Genomic DNA, 17,071 nt, shown 5'->3' with positions numbered 1-17,071 from the left:
ATTCGCGGTTCTGTCATCGAGCACTCCCAGGTTAAATCTGACACAAGTGCCTCTAATTCTAATCTCTTGTCATGACAGAACCATGGGGTTGAGAAAAAATATTGTGAAACTTGCAAGTGTTCAGAAGAGATTTACAAGGATGTCGCCAGGGTTGGAGGGTTTGAGCTACAGGGAGGGACTGAAGAGGCTGGGACTGTTTTCCCTGGAGCGTTAGTGGCTGAGGGATGACCTTATAGAGGTTTACAAAATTATGAGGGATGTGAATAGGGTAAATAGACAAGGTCTTTTCCCTGGGTTGGGGGAGGCCAGAACTAGAGGGCATAGGCTTAATGTGAAAGGGGAAAGATTTAAAAAGGACCTAAGGGGGAACTTTTTCACACAGAGGGTGGTACGTGTATGGAATGAGCTGCCAAAGGAAGTGGTGGAGGCTGGTACAATTGCAGCATTTAAAAGGCATCTGGATGGGTATATGAATAGGAAGGGTTTAGAGGGATGTGGGCTAAAATGCTGACAAATGGGACTAGTTTTATTTTGGATACCTGGTTGGCATGGATGGATTGGCCTGAGGGTCTGTTTCCGTGCTGTGCATCAGTATGATTCCCGATTTTAAATGCTCAGTGTGTGCCAACTGTGCCAATATCTGCTTGGGGGCTAAGCTCTGGAATATCCTCCCTAAATCTCTCCACTTCCCTCTCTCTCCCCCCTCCCTTTAAGGGTGAGTCTTCCTAATGCACCAACTCTTTCATCAATCCCTTTGTTCGTGCAGCCCGAAAAAGTCCAATAACAGTTTCTTTTCTAACTCTTCTGGCCAGATCCTTGAATAGTTTGTGTGTGAACACTGACACATCATATTTGCACCCAGCGTGCTCATCTACAGGACAAGTGCTGGGAAATGGGATTCGTGCAGATTTGATGCGTCTTGGTGGTACAGACATGATGGGTTGAAGGGCCTCCTTCTAGTTTAATTTCTTTTTGAAGTGTGGTTGTGAGAATCCTTTGTTTGGAACTCTGAAAGATCATTTGCTTTATCCTGTCCATAGCTGCTTTCCCAACAGCAACCTAATCCAGTCGATCCCTTTCCACTCGGTTGACTGGGCATGCTCACCATTGATCACCACCGTTCTGAACGGCTGTCCCTGTTGGCCCAGGTAGGGGCGAGAGGGGCAGCCAAACTGAAGCCCATTATTTGTCTAGCGGAGAAAAGATTAGGAAGAACTTGCATTTTTATAGCACCTTCAGGCTGTCCCAAAGTGCTTCACACCGCAGTTTGTGGGATCCTGCTGTGTATAGAGTGGCTCTGTACAGAATCACAGAAGTGTTTTGAGGTGTCATCGCTGCGGTAATGTTTGGGTCTGGAAGTGTGGGGTTCCATTTGGACATTTGAGAGTGCATTGGACAGAAACAAGGTGCTGTGGGGACAAGGATCAAGAATATTGTTGATACAATTTTCATAGAATCTCCACAACGTGGAAACAGGACCTTCAGCCCAACAAGTCCACACTGAACCCCTGAAGAGTAATCCACCCAGACCATTTCACTGTCCTATATTTACCCCTGACTCACGCACCTAACCTACACATCCTGAAACACTATGGGCAGTTGAGCATGGCCAATTCAAACGACCTGCACATCTTTGAACTGTGGGATGAAACCAGGGCACCGGGAGGAAACCCACGCAGACACGGGGAGAACGTGTAAATTCCGTGCAATGGAATGTTATGGAATGGTGCTCATTCGAACGACCATTACAGACACAGTGGCCTCCTGCTGTGCCATAACAATTCTGTGATTCCGTATGCAGGTGGTTGATGTACAGCAAGCTTCTCACAAATTGTGATGTGATAACAAAGCATTGGCCTGTATCTTGCATTGGGGGGGGTGGCACGGTGGCTCAGTGGTTAGCACTGCTGCCTCACAGCACCAGGGACCCGGGTTCGATTCCCACCTCGGGTGACTGTCTGTGTGGAGTTTGCACATTCTCCCCGTGTCTGTGTGGGTTTCCTCCGGGTGCTCCAGTTTCCTTCCACAGTCCAAAGATGTGCAGGCCAGGGTGAATTGGTCATACTAAATTGCTCGTAGTGTTAGGTGCATTAGTCAGAGGGAAATGGGTCTGGGTAGGTTACTCTTTGGAGGGTCGGTGTGGACTGGTTGGGCCAAAGGGCCTGTTTCCACACTGTAGAGAATCTAATCTCATTGTGTTAGTTGAAGTAGGATCACTGATCCTGGGCACATAAGTGAGTTGCCCTGCTCCCTTGCCCAACTGTGGCCGGGTGGTCATCTCCCTCCACCAGAGAAGATATTGACATATCTTGGTTTTTGACATTTATATAAATGGTTTATATTATGAGGTATGGTTAGTTAGTTTGCAGAGGACACCAAAATTGGAAGGGTAGCAGACAGCAAAGAGAATTACCTTACATTACATTGGGATCTGGACCAGACGGGCCAATGGGCTGAGAAGTGGCTGATGGAGTTTAATTCGGATAAATGAGAGGTGTTACATTTTGGAAAAGCAAATCTTAGCAGGACTTATACACTTAATGGCAAGGTCCTAGGGAGTGTTGCTGCACAAAGATACCTTGGAGTGCAGGTTCATAGCTCTTTGAAAGTTGAGTCGCAGGTAGATAGGATAATGAAGAAAGCATTTGATATGCTTTCCTTTATTGGTCAGAGTATTGAGTACAGGAGTTGGGAGGTCATGTTGCGGCTGTACAGGATATTGATTAGGCCATTTTTGGAATATTGCGTGCAATTCTGGTCTCTTAAGGATGTTGTGAAACTTGAAAGGGTTCAGAAAAGATTTACAAGGATGTTGCCAGGGTTGGAGGATTTGAGCTACAGGGAGCGGCTGAACAGGCTGGGGCTGTTTTCCATGGAGCGTCGGAGACTGAGGTGTGACCTTATAGAGGTTTATAAAATCATGAGGGATGTGGATAGGATAAATAGACAAGGTCTTTTCCCTGAGGTGGGGGAGTCCAGAACTAGAGGGCATAGGTTTAGGATGAGAGGGGAAAGATGTAAAAGGGACCCAAGGGAAAACTTTTTCGCACAGAGCATGGTGCGTGTATGGAATGAGCTGCCAGAGGGAGTGATGGAGGCTAATACAATGCAACATTTACAAGGCATTTTTATGGGTATATGAATAGGAAGGGTTTGGAGGGATATGGGCCGGGTGCTGGCAGGTGAGACTAGATTGGGTTGGGATAGCTGGTCGGCATGGATGGGTTGGACTGAAGGGTCTGTTTCCATGCTGTACATCTCTTTGACTCTGTCACTTCAGAGACAGCACCTCTGACAGCACAGCACTGCCTCAGCGCATCACCGGATTATCACTTCCAGATTTGATTCTAGGACCTTCTGGTTCAGGAGGAAGATGACGGGCTGAAGGGCCTGGGGGTTTATTTCCTCGGGGAAATTGAGAACATTCCAGATAAAGAGCGTTCCCGAAGTTTGAAGGTTTCAAAAAAAAATCCAAGACCCATTAAAAGCTTCAGAGTTGTCACTAAATCCCAAACCAGAGGGCTGGCTGGTCAAAACACCAGAAAGAACTGTGGATGCTGGAAATCAGAAATTGCTGAAAAAGTTCAGCAGGTCTGGCAGCATCTCTGGAGAGAAATCAGAGTTAACATTTCAGGTCCAGTGACCCTTCCTCAGAAACAGGACCAGAGTTTTGCGTCTGGCGCTGAGTTTAACTCTGACACCCAGTGCGAGGTCAGCTGATGTAGGTGGGCAGGTGGGCATTGCAGGGATAGGTTGGGGAAACTCACAGCTGCATGGTTGGAATGCCTAGATGGAGCTGAAGGCTATTTGGCCCATTTTGGCCATGCTAGCTCTCCATAAGTGCAATTCCCCATTGTGGCACCTCCTTACCTTTCCCTCCGTATCCCTTTCCCTTTCGGTTAATAATCCAACTCCTTTCTGAATACCCTGATTGAACCCACCTCCTCCACAGTCTCAGGGAGTCTGAATGCTAGCTGTGCACTGTTTAAATGTGTTTTGACTCCTGATGTAGAGGAGCTGGCGTTGGCCTGGGGTGGACAAAGTTAAAAATCACACAACATCAGGTTACAGTCCGATAGGTTCGGAGTGCTGCTTTGAACTACCTGATGGTGGCACGGTGGCTCAGTGGTTAGCACTGCTGCCTCACAGCGCCGGGGACCCAGGTTCGATTCCAGCCTCGGGCGACTGTCTGTGTGAAGTTTGTACTAGTCCCCGTGTCTGTGTGAGTTTGCTCCGGTTTCCTCCCACAGTCCAAAGATGTGCAGACCAGGTGAATTGGCCATGGGAAATTGACCAGTGTTAGGTGCATCAATCAGAGGGAAATGGGTCTGGGTGGGTTACTCTTCGGAGGGTTGGTATGGACTGGTTGGGCCGAAGGGCCTGTTTCCACACTGCAGGGAATCTAACCCAATCTAACCATGATGGAGCAGCGCTCTGAAAGCTAGTGCTTCCAAATAAACCTGTTGGACTATAACCTGGTGCTGTGTGATTTTTAACCTTGTTTTGACTCCAGCACCATTTAATATTCGATGGAGCAGATTGGTTGCATTGACAGCATCACACTTGAGATAAAAACCAGTTGCCATTGTGTTTCTTTTCCCGTGGAGGTTGGTGGGAGATTTTGTTTTTAACTGAACATTTGAAATATTCTAAAGAAGCAGTGAATGTTTTCATGACCATTCAGAGAGCAGCATTTCTCCTGAGCTTGGCCACATGATGTATCCCTGCAACAGCCTGAAGGACCCCCGCCTTTCGGGGCTGCGAGAGAAATTTGTGAATGGCGACAGGGATGATCAGAAACACGAAGTTTGGTAGCTGCCGTTGTCGATTGGGGAGAGAGATGGGATGTCAGTACTGGGGAAAGAAACACACTCCTGATTTAGGCATTCCGACTAGCAGCACCTCAGGCTCTTCTGTGAGGGAATAAAGGACCCAGGGTCAATTGGTGATTACAAACGAAGGGTTAAGGTTAAGGTGATCGACACCATCCCCTGGTGAGCAAAGACTACAGTGCAGATACTGGCAAAACCAAACTGCTATTGCCCTTACCTCTCATTAGAGAGGTGACCGATGGCGGTTTAACCTGAGGTTCACCGGACATGGGGTGAGACCATCATAGTCACCGCAGCCAGGAGCGGGAATTGAACCCGCCCCATTGGCATCACTCCACCTTGCGGGCCAGCCATCCAGCCAACTGACAACAATATGCAATGGCGGGGGGCATGCCTACTGGCTGTGGGGAAATAAGGAGCCCAGCTTGGGGCTGGGGCAGGGGGTGGTGGGGGAGATGTGTGACAGATACTCAAACGGAGAATGTACAAAACAATCAGACAACTTGCACCCAACATAGATGGACAGTTAGATACAGAGTAAAGCTCTCTTTACACTGTCCCCATCAAACACTCCCAGGACAGGGACAGCACAGGGTTAGATACAGAGTAAAGCTCCCTCTACACTGTCACCATCAAACATTCCAAGGTCAGGGTTAGATACACTGTCCTTATGAATATGCCTCAGCTTTATTGGCTAAAGAATACCCCTCCACTATTCTAGTTGGGACTTTTTTTCCTGTTTCCATTTTATTATGCCCCTAAATTAATCCCCGGTGGACAAAACGTTCTGCTGAGTATTTGTGTCACTGTGCTGGGATTATTGGAGTGTCCCTCGGCACACCAGTCTCCTCAACAGGAAGGTGGATTGGTCAGCTCTCTGTCCAATAGACAGTGGAATGTTTGTGTTTCCTCCAGGCCGGCTTTGCTGAATCCCTGCAGCTCACATCCATGGCTGTGCCGAGAACCCTCAATGTGGCTCAACGAGTTACATCATGCTTCTGTTCTAGAACATTCCCAGGGGCCCGCCAGCAGCGCATGAAGCCAAGGCCCCAGGGGAAATGCCTCGCACTCTCATCGGTAAGAAGTGGAGTAAAAAATGGGGAGGTTCTAATCTTCCAGCACCATAGCGATGGCTTTGTGTTGTGTTTGTCTGTGAAGCTGAGGTCAGAAGTTAAAGGTTGGAGGTCAGCATGTTTGGGGATTTATCGTCTGTGTTTGAAGTTGGCTTCCACTGAAAAAAAAAGGAATTCATGAACTGAGTTGAGGAAGAAACCCACATAATCATTTCTTTGCTTCCCCCCCCCCCCCACCCCCTTCATCCTAATGGCTCTGAACCTCACTCAGAAAGTGACCATCCAGAGTCACGGTGCTCTGTCAACAATGGCCCTGTCTTGTTCCTCCTCGCAGACTGGGGGGAGATGTTAGAGAGATGACATGGGTTAAGGAGAAGATGGGGTTAAGGAGAAGATGGGGTTAAAGAGAGGGTGTGAGGTAAAGAGAGGACAGGGAGGGGGTAAAGAGGGTTGGCATGGTGGCTCAGTGGTTAGCATTGCTGCCTCACAGCACCAGGGACCCAGGTTCGAATTCACCCTCGGGCAACTGTCTACGTGGAGTTTGCACATTCTCTTCGTGGTTTCCTCCGGTTTCCTCCCACAGTCCAAGGATGTGCAGGTCAGGTGAATTGGCATTGGGAAATTGCCCGTAGTGTCGAGGAATGTGCAGGCGAGGTGGGCTAGGCATGGGAAATGCAGGGTTACAGGAATAGGTTGGTCTTGGTGGGATGCTCTTTGGAGGGTCAGTATGGACACGATGGGCCAAATGGCCTGACTCCACACTGTAGGGAATTTATGATAGAAGATATGGTTAAAGAGTGGGCAGGAGTTAAAGAGCATGTCAGGAGGGTCTGGGGGAGTGAGAGGGAGAAACATACCTGTATATTCCTGAGGTGACATCTGTTGATTGATCACGCTGTTGAATGCTGCTATCCATTCTTGCTGCTCGCTTTCCGTTTCACATGTGAACAGGAAGTCTCGGTCTGGTGTTACTATGGTGATGCCATACTGCCATCCTGGACTGCTCTGGGCCCCAGGGCACAGACCCTCTTTGACTAGGTACCCGTTTTCACTGCTGCCAATGAAGACCTCTCCCTTGGCAAATGCATCCTGCAGAAGTTTCACAAACAACTGCCCGTTAATACCATCCCACTTTGGGGGCAGGAGGTTTTAGGAGGTGGCACTTTCCCCTTTTATCCAATTAGTCCTACTGCACACTGTCCCTGCTTTTTCCCCTCGGCCTTTCAGAGTTCTCCTCTTTGAGACAACTGCCATTCTCAGAGTGACCTCTGGTCTCCCTTCCACCGACCTTTCGGACTGTGTAGTCCATATCACAACAGCGCTGAGTTAAGATAAGCCCCTTACCTGCCCATCTCAATCCTTTGTTAACAACCTTCCATCTGTCCTGACCCTGGGGCATTGTAAACATTGAATCAGAGGCATTCTTCGAACCATCTACTATCGGAAAGATGTTATGAAACTTGAAAGGGTTCAGAAAAGATTTATAAGGATGTTGCCAGGGTTGGGGGGTTTGAGCTACAGGGAGAGGCTGAATAGGCTGGGGCTGTTTTCCCTGGAGCATCAGAGGCTGAGGGGTCACCTTATAGAGGTTTATAAAATCATGAGAGGCATGGATAGGGTAAATAGCTAAGGTCTTTTCCCTGGGGTGGGGTAGTCCAAAACTAGAGGGCATAGGTTTGGGGTGAGAGGGAAAAGATTTAAAAGGGACCTAAGCGGCAACATTTTCACACAGAGGGTGGTGCGTGTATGGAATGAGCTGCCAGAGGAAGTGGTGGAGGCTGGTACAATGACAACATTTAAAAGGCATTTGGATGGGTATATGATTAGGAAGGGTTTAGAGGGATATGGACAAAATGCTGGCAAATGGAACTAGATTAATGGACAATATCTGGTCAGTATGGACGAGAAGGGTCTGTTTCTATATTGTACATTGGTGGGCGGCACGGTGGCACAGTGGTTAGCACTGCTGCCTCACAGCGCCTGAGACCCGGGTTCAATTCCCGACTCAGGCGACTGACTGTGTGGAGTTTGCACATTCTCCCCATGTCTGCGTGGGTTTCCTCCGGGTGCTCTGGTTTCCTCCCACAGTCCAAAGATGTGCGGGTCAGGTGAATTGGCCATGGGGTATGGGTGGGTTGCGCTTCGGCGGGTCGGTGTGGACTTGTTGGGCTGAAGGGCCTGTTTCCACACTGTAAGTAATCTAATCTCTATGAATCTGTGACTCTGTGTGTATTGCACACTACAGATCGCAATATCCCAATATTTGAGTGGTTCCTCATTGACATTCCTGAGCTCAGAACATAAAGCACAGAGAGTATTTCTTAAAAAAAAGGAATTCACTCATGGGACCTGTGTGCCACTGGCTGTACCAGTATTTATTGCCTATCCCTAATTACCCAGAGGGCAGTTAAGAGTCAACCACATTGCTGTGGGTCTGGAGTTACATGTAGGCCAGACTGGGTAAGGATGGAAGTTTCCTTCCCTGAATAGAATCAGTGAACTTGATGGGTTTTTCCAACAATTAACAATGGGTTTGTGGTCATCACTAGACTCTTAATTCCAAATGTGTTTTAATTCAGATTGCAGTATTTGCCATGGTGGGACTTGAACCCGGGTCTCTGGAACATTACTTGGGCCTCAGGATTAACCGCCCAGCGATTACTCCACAGGGGCATCGCCTCCTTGGAAATCCTGCAATCTGAGGATGAAACCCAGCCCAAATACCTAACACAGAAACCCACACGGCATCCTCTTGTGAGCAGGAACCAAGCCACAGCATCTGCTTGATTCGTCATGTAAACTATTGCAAAAACCTCAGCTTCCTCAATTTGCTTGTTTCAGTTGCATGATAAAGTACATTGGCCCAGAAGAGGCCATTCAGCCCATTCGGTTTAGGTTGGTCATGATCTGCCACTCTAGCCTTGGTAACTCTTTCCAGTCCCCATCCCCCTGAGCCTTAATCTCATCCACTGTGCTGCTTGCTCTCTGCACCAACCCCTTGTGCCAGTGTCCCCAGTGTGCATAGTTAGGGGCTGGGGAAATGCCAACAACACCTTCCTTAAGACCCTTTGCACCCAGCCCTCCACCATTGGGAAAGAGGAATGGTCCGAGTAAAAGATTGAGCTTGAGGGAAATGGTCAGCTGGAGGATGAATGAAGGGAGAAAACGATTGAGTGAGTGAACGTGAGAGTGCGTACAGAGATGGAGAGGGCAAGCAAATGGAAGAGTGGGACACTAAGTGGGAGTTTGATTAATGGCGATTGAGACAAACTGAGTATGAGGTTGAGGGTGGGAAAGAAAGAGTGAGAGATAGATTACAGCGTATTTGAGAATTAGTGTGATAGGGTGATACAGAGAGAGTGTGAGTGTGAGACAGAAAGGGAGAGAGCGAGAGACAGTGATACAGAGAATGTGACTGAAAGTGTTTTACTGTGATACAGACAGTGTGAGTGTGAGAGAGACAGGGAGAGAGATACAGAGAATGTGAGGGTGGCATAAAAAATGAGGCAGAAGTGGTACTCCTGATCCTGGAGATTAGAGTCAAGAGCAGAGTGGTGCTGGAAAAGCACAGCAGGTCAGGAGAGGAGCAGGAAAATCAACATTTCAGGCAAAAGCCCTTCCTCAGGAATGAAGGACAGAGATACAGAGAATGTGACAGAGAGTGTTAAGGAGTGATACAGAGAGAGTGTGAGTGTGAGAGAGAAAGTAAGAGCGAGACAGGGACACATTGAATGTGACAGAAAGTGTTTAAAGGGTGATAGAGAGTGAGGGAAAAAGCGAGGGACAGAGATACAGAGAATGTGACAGAAAGTGTGAAAGGGTGATACAGAAACAGTGTGAGTGTGAGAGAGAAAGGGAGTGTCAGAGTTGGGGACATAGAGAGAGTGTGAGAGAATAAGAGACCGAGTGTAATTGAGAGAGAGGGAGCACAGCCTCTAACCCAGGCTGCCTGTGGAGGTACATACCAGAGGGTCTTTGTAGTACATCAGGCGTCGATGATCCAGAGTAAACCATCGCTTCTTGAAACCTTCGGTTTGCTGGGAGCAAGAAAAAGCGAGTGAACTTTGTTGTTTAATCAGTGTCTGACAGATTGTGGTGGAGCTCTAGGTGAGTCTTACAGAGCTCCACTGCCCTGCTGTGTGGATTCAGCTGCTGTTTGTTGTTGGTGCTACAGGCTCAGGGTTAGGAGGGTCAGGGTATTACAAATGGCTAGATCTTTTTGTGAACATTACAACGGTCTCTGCTTGAGGTGAATTTGAGGCTCACTTGGAGGCTGACACTCATTGCTGAGGGAGTGCCGCTCTGTCAGAGATGCTTCTTCTGGGTGAGTCTGATGCCTCTCCGGTGAAAATAAAATATTCCATGGCGTTAGTTCAAAGAGGTGCAATCGAGATACCTCTGGTGTCCAGGACTAAGATCACAGGAGCAGAAATTAGGCCGTTCAGCCCATCGAGTCTGCTTCACCATTCAGTCACGGCTGATAAGTTTCTCAACCCCATTCTGTCACTTTCTCCCCGTAACCCTTGATCCCCCGATACTCAAGAACCTATCTACCTCAGTCTTAAATATACTCAATGACCTGGCCTCCATAGCCATAGATTCCCCACTCTCTGGCTGAAGAAGTTTCTCCTTATCTCTGTTCTGAAGGCTCTTCCCTTTACTCTAAGGCTGTGCCCTCGGGTCCTAGTCGCTCTTAACACTGGGTACATCTTCCCAACATCTCCTCTGTCCAGGCTGTTCAGTATTGTGTATGTTCCAATTAGATCCCCCCTCCTCCTTCTAAACTCCACCAAGTAGCTATCCCGTAACCAGGATCAACTGTTTGCTGGTTCCTGGGAACGTGCCCCTCCCCCCCGGCCTAACGAATCAGTGCAACTCCGTGTAGAACTCAAATTGGAGGCAACACAGACAGGACAAGAACATACACTGGGTGGGAGACTTCAATGTCCATCACTAAGAGTCACTCAGCAGCTACATGACAGAGCCTGCTGCTCACAGTCTGAAGGACAACGCTGTGCGACTGCAGCAAGTGACAAAGGAACCAACATGAGGGAGAAACATACACTGCCCCATCCCCCCCCCCCCCCCCACCCCCCTGGTCACTGCAGTATTCGGTGCAGGTGACCCCCACTGTATGGTCCTTGTGGAGATAAAATCCAACTGTCATGCTGAGACTTCCCTCTGTGACACTCCGACTCTGCTGGATGGGATGGACTCAGGACAGATCCTGCAGCTCAGACACTGGGCAACAGTGAGGCACAGTGGGCTTTCAGCGACCTGTAACCTCTCAGCCTTGTTAACCCCTGCTCTGAACCACCCCCCCCCCCCCCCCCCCCCCCCCCCCCCACCCACCCACTCCACTATTCCCCTCAAGCTGACCAATCAGGCCCTGGTTGAATGGAGAGGGCAGGAGGACACATCAGAAACAGCGCCAGGCCTGTTTAAAATGAAATACCAACCTGGTCAAGCTGCGATACACACATGCCAAACAGCAGGAACAGGTACAGTGGTGAGAACACAGCCAACAGAACAGATCACAGCTTTGCAGCACATCACATCCACTCACCAACACTTGTTGACCATTGAATGGTCTGACAATCTAAAAAGGTTCTATATAAATGTATCAGCCATCCTTCTCTGCTTTGTATAAGTATGAAATCCAGAATATTAACTGTAATGGTTTACTTTTGTACATTAAATAATAGCCTGTGCATCTAACAAAGGGAGTTGCTCATGAAGGTGAGACCATGGGTTGTTGAAGATGGTATCGGGGGGGATGTCAAACATACAGGGCAGAGGAAGAGAGATTTTCTTCAAAGTCCAGTTCCACATTCTCCAGTGTGTGTGTGTGTGTGTACGTATGTGTAGGGAGATATGTATGAGATTTGGAGAGTGTGTACGTATAGGGTATGTGTGTGTAGGGAGGTATGTATGAGATTTGGTGTGTGTGTGTGTGTGTGTGTGTGTGTGTGTGTGTGTGTGTGTGTGTGTGTGTGTGTGTAAGGAGATATGTATGAGATTTGGAGAGTGTGTGTGTATAGGGTATGTGTGTCTGTGTGTGTAGGGAGGTATGTATGAGATTTGGGGAGTATGTGTGTGTGTGTAGGGTATGTGCGTCTATGCATGTGTAGGGAGATATGTATGAGATTTGGGGAGTGTGTGTTTGTGTAAGAGTGTGTGTCTGTATGTGTCTGTGAGAGAGGGCAAGTGAGAGTATGTGAGAGTGTATCCATAAAACAGTGTGTATGAGAGAAAGGGTGTGTGTGAGAGTGTGAATGTGAGAGACAATATGTGTGAGACTGAATGTGTATATAAGAGCAAAGGCATATGTGAGAGTGAGGCTGTGTGTGTGAAAGTGCAGAGAGGTATGTGTGTGAGAGCGAGAGAGAATGTGTTAGACTGCATGCAGCACAGTGGCTCAGTGGTTAGTACTGCTGCCTCACAGTGTCAGGTACCCAGGTTTGATCCCAGCCTTGGGCGAGCGACTGTGTGGAGTTTGCACATTCTCGCCGTGTCTGCGTGAGTTTCCTCCGGGTGTTCCGGTTTCTTCCCACAGTCCAAAGATGTGCAGGTTAGGGTAGATTGGCCATGTTAAACATGGAGTTGTGGGGGTCTGGGTGGGATGCTCTTTGGAGGGTCATGCAGACTCAATGGGCCAAATGGCCTCTTTCTGCAATGTAGGGACTCTGAGTGTGAGTGTATATTGAGAGAAGGTGTGTGTGTGTGTGAATCTTTGTCTAACCACCGATGAGATCACAAAAGCAGCTTCCTGATTTCCCCGAATACACTGAACACTCCCAGAGGCTCAGTGTAACCAGGAGCTGGGTCATTAGTTTTGGAGCTGTGATTAAAACCAATGGGTGATCCAGCTAATGCCAAGAGCCATTACACCTAAAGTTGGAGCATTGTTTAAAAACACGTCCTTATACAGAGCTGAAATTTTACAACTCCTTCGCAAGCTGTAGAATTATGTTTGATTTCGCATTGTTATCATAGGTGTTGGCAGCTATTTTGAGTAAAGCCAGATCCGCAGATAGCAAAATGATCAGTGTCCAGTTGACCTTTGTCAGTGGGTGTTAAAAGGAACAGTAATCAGAATCCCAACACCCTGCTCGTCTGGCCCTGTCACTGGATCCAAAAGGTCACCTTCAACAGGTGGAATTGAACTGTGGGTGGTGACAGGAAGTGTCCCCATTGGTGAGAGGAAGTGTCCCACAAGTATCCCAACTGAACTGTGAACTACCAAAGGAATAGTGCTCTTTCCCATCAAAACTGTGTGTGTATATTGAACTCAATTAGGAGAATGGGGGTCTCTGTGCTTATGGCTGGTGATGAATGAGTGAATGAATGATTTTTTTGCCATGGTCGGGGTGACTTGGTGGCTCAGTGGTCAGCACCGCTGCCTTACAGCAGGTTTGATTCCAGCCTCGGGTGACTATCTGTGGGGGGGTTTGCACATTCTTCATGTGTCTGTGTGGGTTTCCTTCAGGTGTTCCAGTTTCCTCCCACAGTCCAAAGATGTGCAGGTCAGGTGAACTGGCCATGCTAAATTGCCCAATGTTTTCAGGTGTGTGTAGGTTAGGTGCATCAGTTAGGGGAATGGGTCTGGGTGGTTACTCTTCAGTGCTGACTTGTTGGGCCAAATGGCCTGTTTTCACACTGTGGGAGTTCCATAATATCGAGGGAGATATAGCTAAACATGTTCTTGTGCCACACTCTGGCGCCATTTTGGGATGCTCCCCTCCTGTTGCTAGGTAGGCCGTGCGAACAGTTGTGATAACCTGGGAGCCATTTAACAACTTCAGCTCAGGCTGACGACAAGAAGGCGATCTCTTACCTTCGGTCCTGTTTTCTCCATGTAGCCTTCCTTCAGGAAGTTCCTCGTCAGTTTGTGCTTCAGCTGGCAAATCAGAAGTTGGAAAATAAAAGTTTATTTGTTTTCAAGGAGGAGTTGAATATAGTTCATAAGGCTAAAGGGGATCAAAGGGTCACGATAGACCAGAGGGTACTCAGAGCTGTTGTCAGCAAAGCTTACCTCATGGTCACTGGTCCCTGGAAATGCCACTTGCAAGTAGTGAAACTGGACAGCACGTATCGCGTTGAACCAATCTACAATCTCCTGTAGGATAAACAAGATTAAATCCTGTGAGACCAGCATTCTGGGTTTGAATGTTGAGTGTTACGAGTCACCATCCCTCCTGGAGTCGCCCAGAAAGACAGAATTAATTTCCTTGCTGCAGGCAAGTCCAGGCTTAATAATTGTGTTCATTTACCGATTCTTTGTATTCTTAATAATTGTGTTCCTTTACCGATTCTTTGTGTGGGTTGCGTTTCGGCGGGTCGGTGTGGACTTGTTGGGCTGAAGGGCCTGTTTCCACACTGTAAGTAATCTAATCAAATTTACAATTTCTGTAAAGCAGTCACCCAGTCTGCGTTTTGTCTCCCTAGTGCAGGGGAGACCACTTTGTGAGCAGCGAGTACTGTAGACCAGACTGAGTGAAGGGGCAGGTAAATCACTGCTTCACCTGGAAGGTGTGTCTGGGGCTCTACGCTGAAGCAGAAGACCACGTCATAATGCAGCCGGTCAGAGTTGGCAACCTGAGGGGCTATTGGCAGCAGTTGAGGGAACCTGCCCTCGATATTACACAGACCAGTTCCTATCGACACCTTCCTTGTTCCAAAGGGTACTACTTACAACCTTTGCTGACTCCTCCCAGTTCCCAGGTGTGGGAGGAAATTTTTTAAAAAATCAATTGGAGCATTGAAAAGATAGAACTTGCATTTATATAGCGCCTTTCAAACATCAAAATGTCCCAACACACTTTACAGCTGGTCAGGTACCTTGTGAAGTGCAGTTGCTCTTATAACAAACGAAAGGGGTCATCGATTTGCACGCAGTAAGCTCCCATGAACAGCAATGGCCCAGAACATCAGGGAGAAACCTACTTCAAAGCAGAACACTTTCCTCACCCCCTGACAGAGCAGTTGAGAGTGTAGTTTGAAAGGCAGAATATGGGTGGCACAGTGGTTAGCACTGCTGCCTCACAGCACCAGAGACCCGGGTTCAATCCCCGCCTCAGGCGACACTCTGTGTGGAGTTTGCACGTTGTCTCCCTGTCTGCGTGGGTTTTCCCCAGGTGCTCCGCTTTCCTCCCACAAGGTTAGGTGAATTGGCCATGCTAAAATGCCCGTAGTGTTAGGTGAAGGAGTAAATATAGGGGGGGTGGGTTGCACTTCAGCGGGTCAGTGTGGACTAGTTGGGCCAAAGAGCCTGTTTCCACACTAAGTAATCTAATCTGATAGTGATGCACTCCCTCAGCACTGACCCTCCGACAGTGCGGCACTCTCTCAGCACTGACCCTCCGACAGTGCGGCACTCTCTCAGCACTGACCCTCCGACAGTGCGGCACTCCCTCAGCACTGACCCTCCGACAGTGCGGCACTCCCTCAGCACTGACCCTCTGACAGTGCGGCACTCCCTCAGCACTGACCTTCTGACAGTGCGGCACTCCCTCAGCACTGACCCTCCGACAGTGCGGCACTCTCTCAGCACTGACCCTCCGACAGTGCGGCACTCTCTCAGCACTGACCCTCCGACAGTGCGGCACTCTCTCAGCACTGACCCTCCGACAGTGCGGCACTCTCTCAGCACTGACCCTCCGACAGTGCGGCACTCTCTCAGCACTGACCCTCCGACAGTGCGGCACTCTCTCAGCACTGACCCTCCGACAGTGCGGCACTCTCTCAGCACTGACCCTCCGACAGTGCGGCACTCTCTCAGCACTGACCCTCTGACAGTGCGGCACTCCCTCAGCGCTGCAGGGGAGAGTTTGCCTGGATGTGCTTGTTTTTACCCTGTGCTGCTCCATTCCTGGCCTCAGACCCACGCTGTCCCATCTCAGCCAGCACAGCATTGCCCGCAGAGCTGGGTCAGCTGCTGAACGGGTTTGTACCTTAGAAGTTGGGGCAGGCTGTACAACAATTTGGAGTAATTTGTTCTTATTCAGTGGCTTGAAAGATACAGTTTGAACACTTCAGAAGCTGTTCGACAATTTCTGTCAAGAACCTGTGGAACACCTGACCTCTAACAGCGACTTAAATAGAATATTGTCAGGGACTGTCTGCATCATTTCCCTCGGGGTAGGCTTTGTCATGCAGCTGGGAGTTTGATGGAGGAGGTTTGGGGATTATAATGAGCTTATTAAAGACAACTTGGGAAGCTTCATATAACACACTCATTAAGCAGTTTAGGTGGTCACTGAAATCCAGGAAGATTATATTAATTCAGTGTAATTAAAAATACTGCATGTGTGTGAGACCCCTCTCTCTCTTCTCCCCTCATTAACTGAGGCTGAAGTGTGATGAGATGGCTGAGAGGTTAAGATAATGGGCGACTAATGCATTGTGAGAAAGTGAGGACTGCAGACGCTGGACTGCAGTCACATGTTTCGACTGATCCATTGTGTTCGACATATGTGGGTTCAAATCCCACGCTCCTCACTTCTTCAGTAAGTGTTTGGTGCATGCAGAATTGTTCAAAGTGGCTCAGTGGTTAGCACCGTGACCCTGCAGCGCCAGGGACCCAGGTTCGATTCCACTCTGAAGCGACTGCTCCGTGTGGAGACTGCACATGCTCACCGTTTCCTCATACAGTCCAATACTGTGCAGGCTTGGTGGGTTAGCCATGGGAAATGCAGGTTTACAGGGATAGGGTAGGGTATTAGGTCAGGGTAGGATGCTCTTCAGAGGGTCATTATGGCCTCAATAGGCTGATTGGGGAACGTGAGGACTGCAGATCCTGGAGATTAGAGTCGAGAGTGTGGTGCTGGAAAAGCACAGCAGGTCAGGCAGCATCCGAGGAGCAGGAGAATTGATGTTTCTGGCCACCATTCCTGATGACATTTTTCCAGCACCACACTTTCGACTCAATGGGCTGAATGGCCTGCTCCCACAGAGTAAGAATTCTATGAGTCTAATACCTTTGTGCTCCATTGTGCTAGCTGCTCATCAACAGCTGTATAAGGTGCTGGCTGGGTGGGGATGTGGGGGGTGGTGGGGTGGTGATTGTGGTGCAATAGTAGTGTCCCTACCTCTGCACCAGGAGGCCTGGTTTCAACTCTTAGCTGCTCCAGGGATATCTACAAAAGATACTGGGGAGCAGTTTTG

General features: G+C 48.7%; 1 protein-coding gene across 1 annotated transcript in view; it reads right to left on the bottom strand.

The window, feature by feature from the left end:
* Nucleotides 1-5,490: 5,490 nt before the first annotated feature.
* Nucleotides 5,491-17,071, bottom strand: part of zgc:92360 (uncharacterized protein LOC436988 homolog) — a 63,618-nt gene continuing 52,037 nt past the window's right edge. The window contains exons 7-11 of the mRNA XM_060849310.1: nucleotides 13,941-14,024; nucleotides 13,743-13,805; nucleotides 9,871-9,942; nucleotides 6,763-6,994; nucleotides 5,491-6,063 (exon numbers count right to left, since the gene is read on the bottom strand). Coding sequence (XP_060705293.1) covers nucleotides 6,035-6,063; nucleotides 6,763-6,994; nucleotides 9,871-9,942; nucleotides 13,743-13,805; nucleotides 13,941-14,024 — 480 coding nt within the window. The 3' untranslated portion in view covers nucleotides 5,491-6,034. The remainder of the gene's footprint in view (nucleotides 6,064-6,762; nucleotides 6,995-9,870; nucleotides 9,943-13,742; nucleotides 13,806-13,940; nucleotides 14,025-17,071) is intronic.

This window comes from Hemiscyllium ocellatum, chromosome 33 (genome assembly GCF_020745735.1).
Source record: "Hemiscyllium ocellatum isolate sHemOce1 chromosome 33, sHemOce1.pat.X.cur, whole genome shotgun sequence".
Taxonomy (NCBI): domain Eukaryota; kingdom Metazoa; phylum Chordata; class Chondrichthyes; order Orectolobiformes; family Hemiscylliidae; genus Hemiscyllium; species Hemiscyllium ocellatum.
Note: the sequence above shows the minus strand (reverse complement) of the source record. Positions and strands in the feature narration are given on the sequence as shown.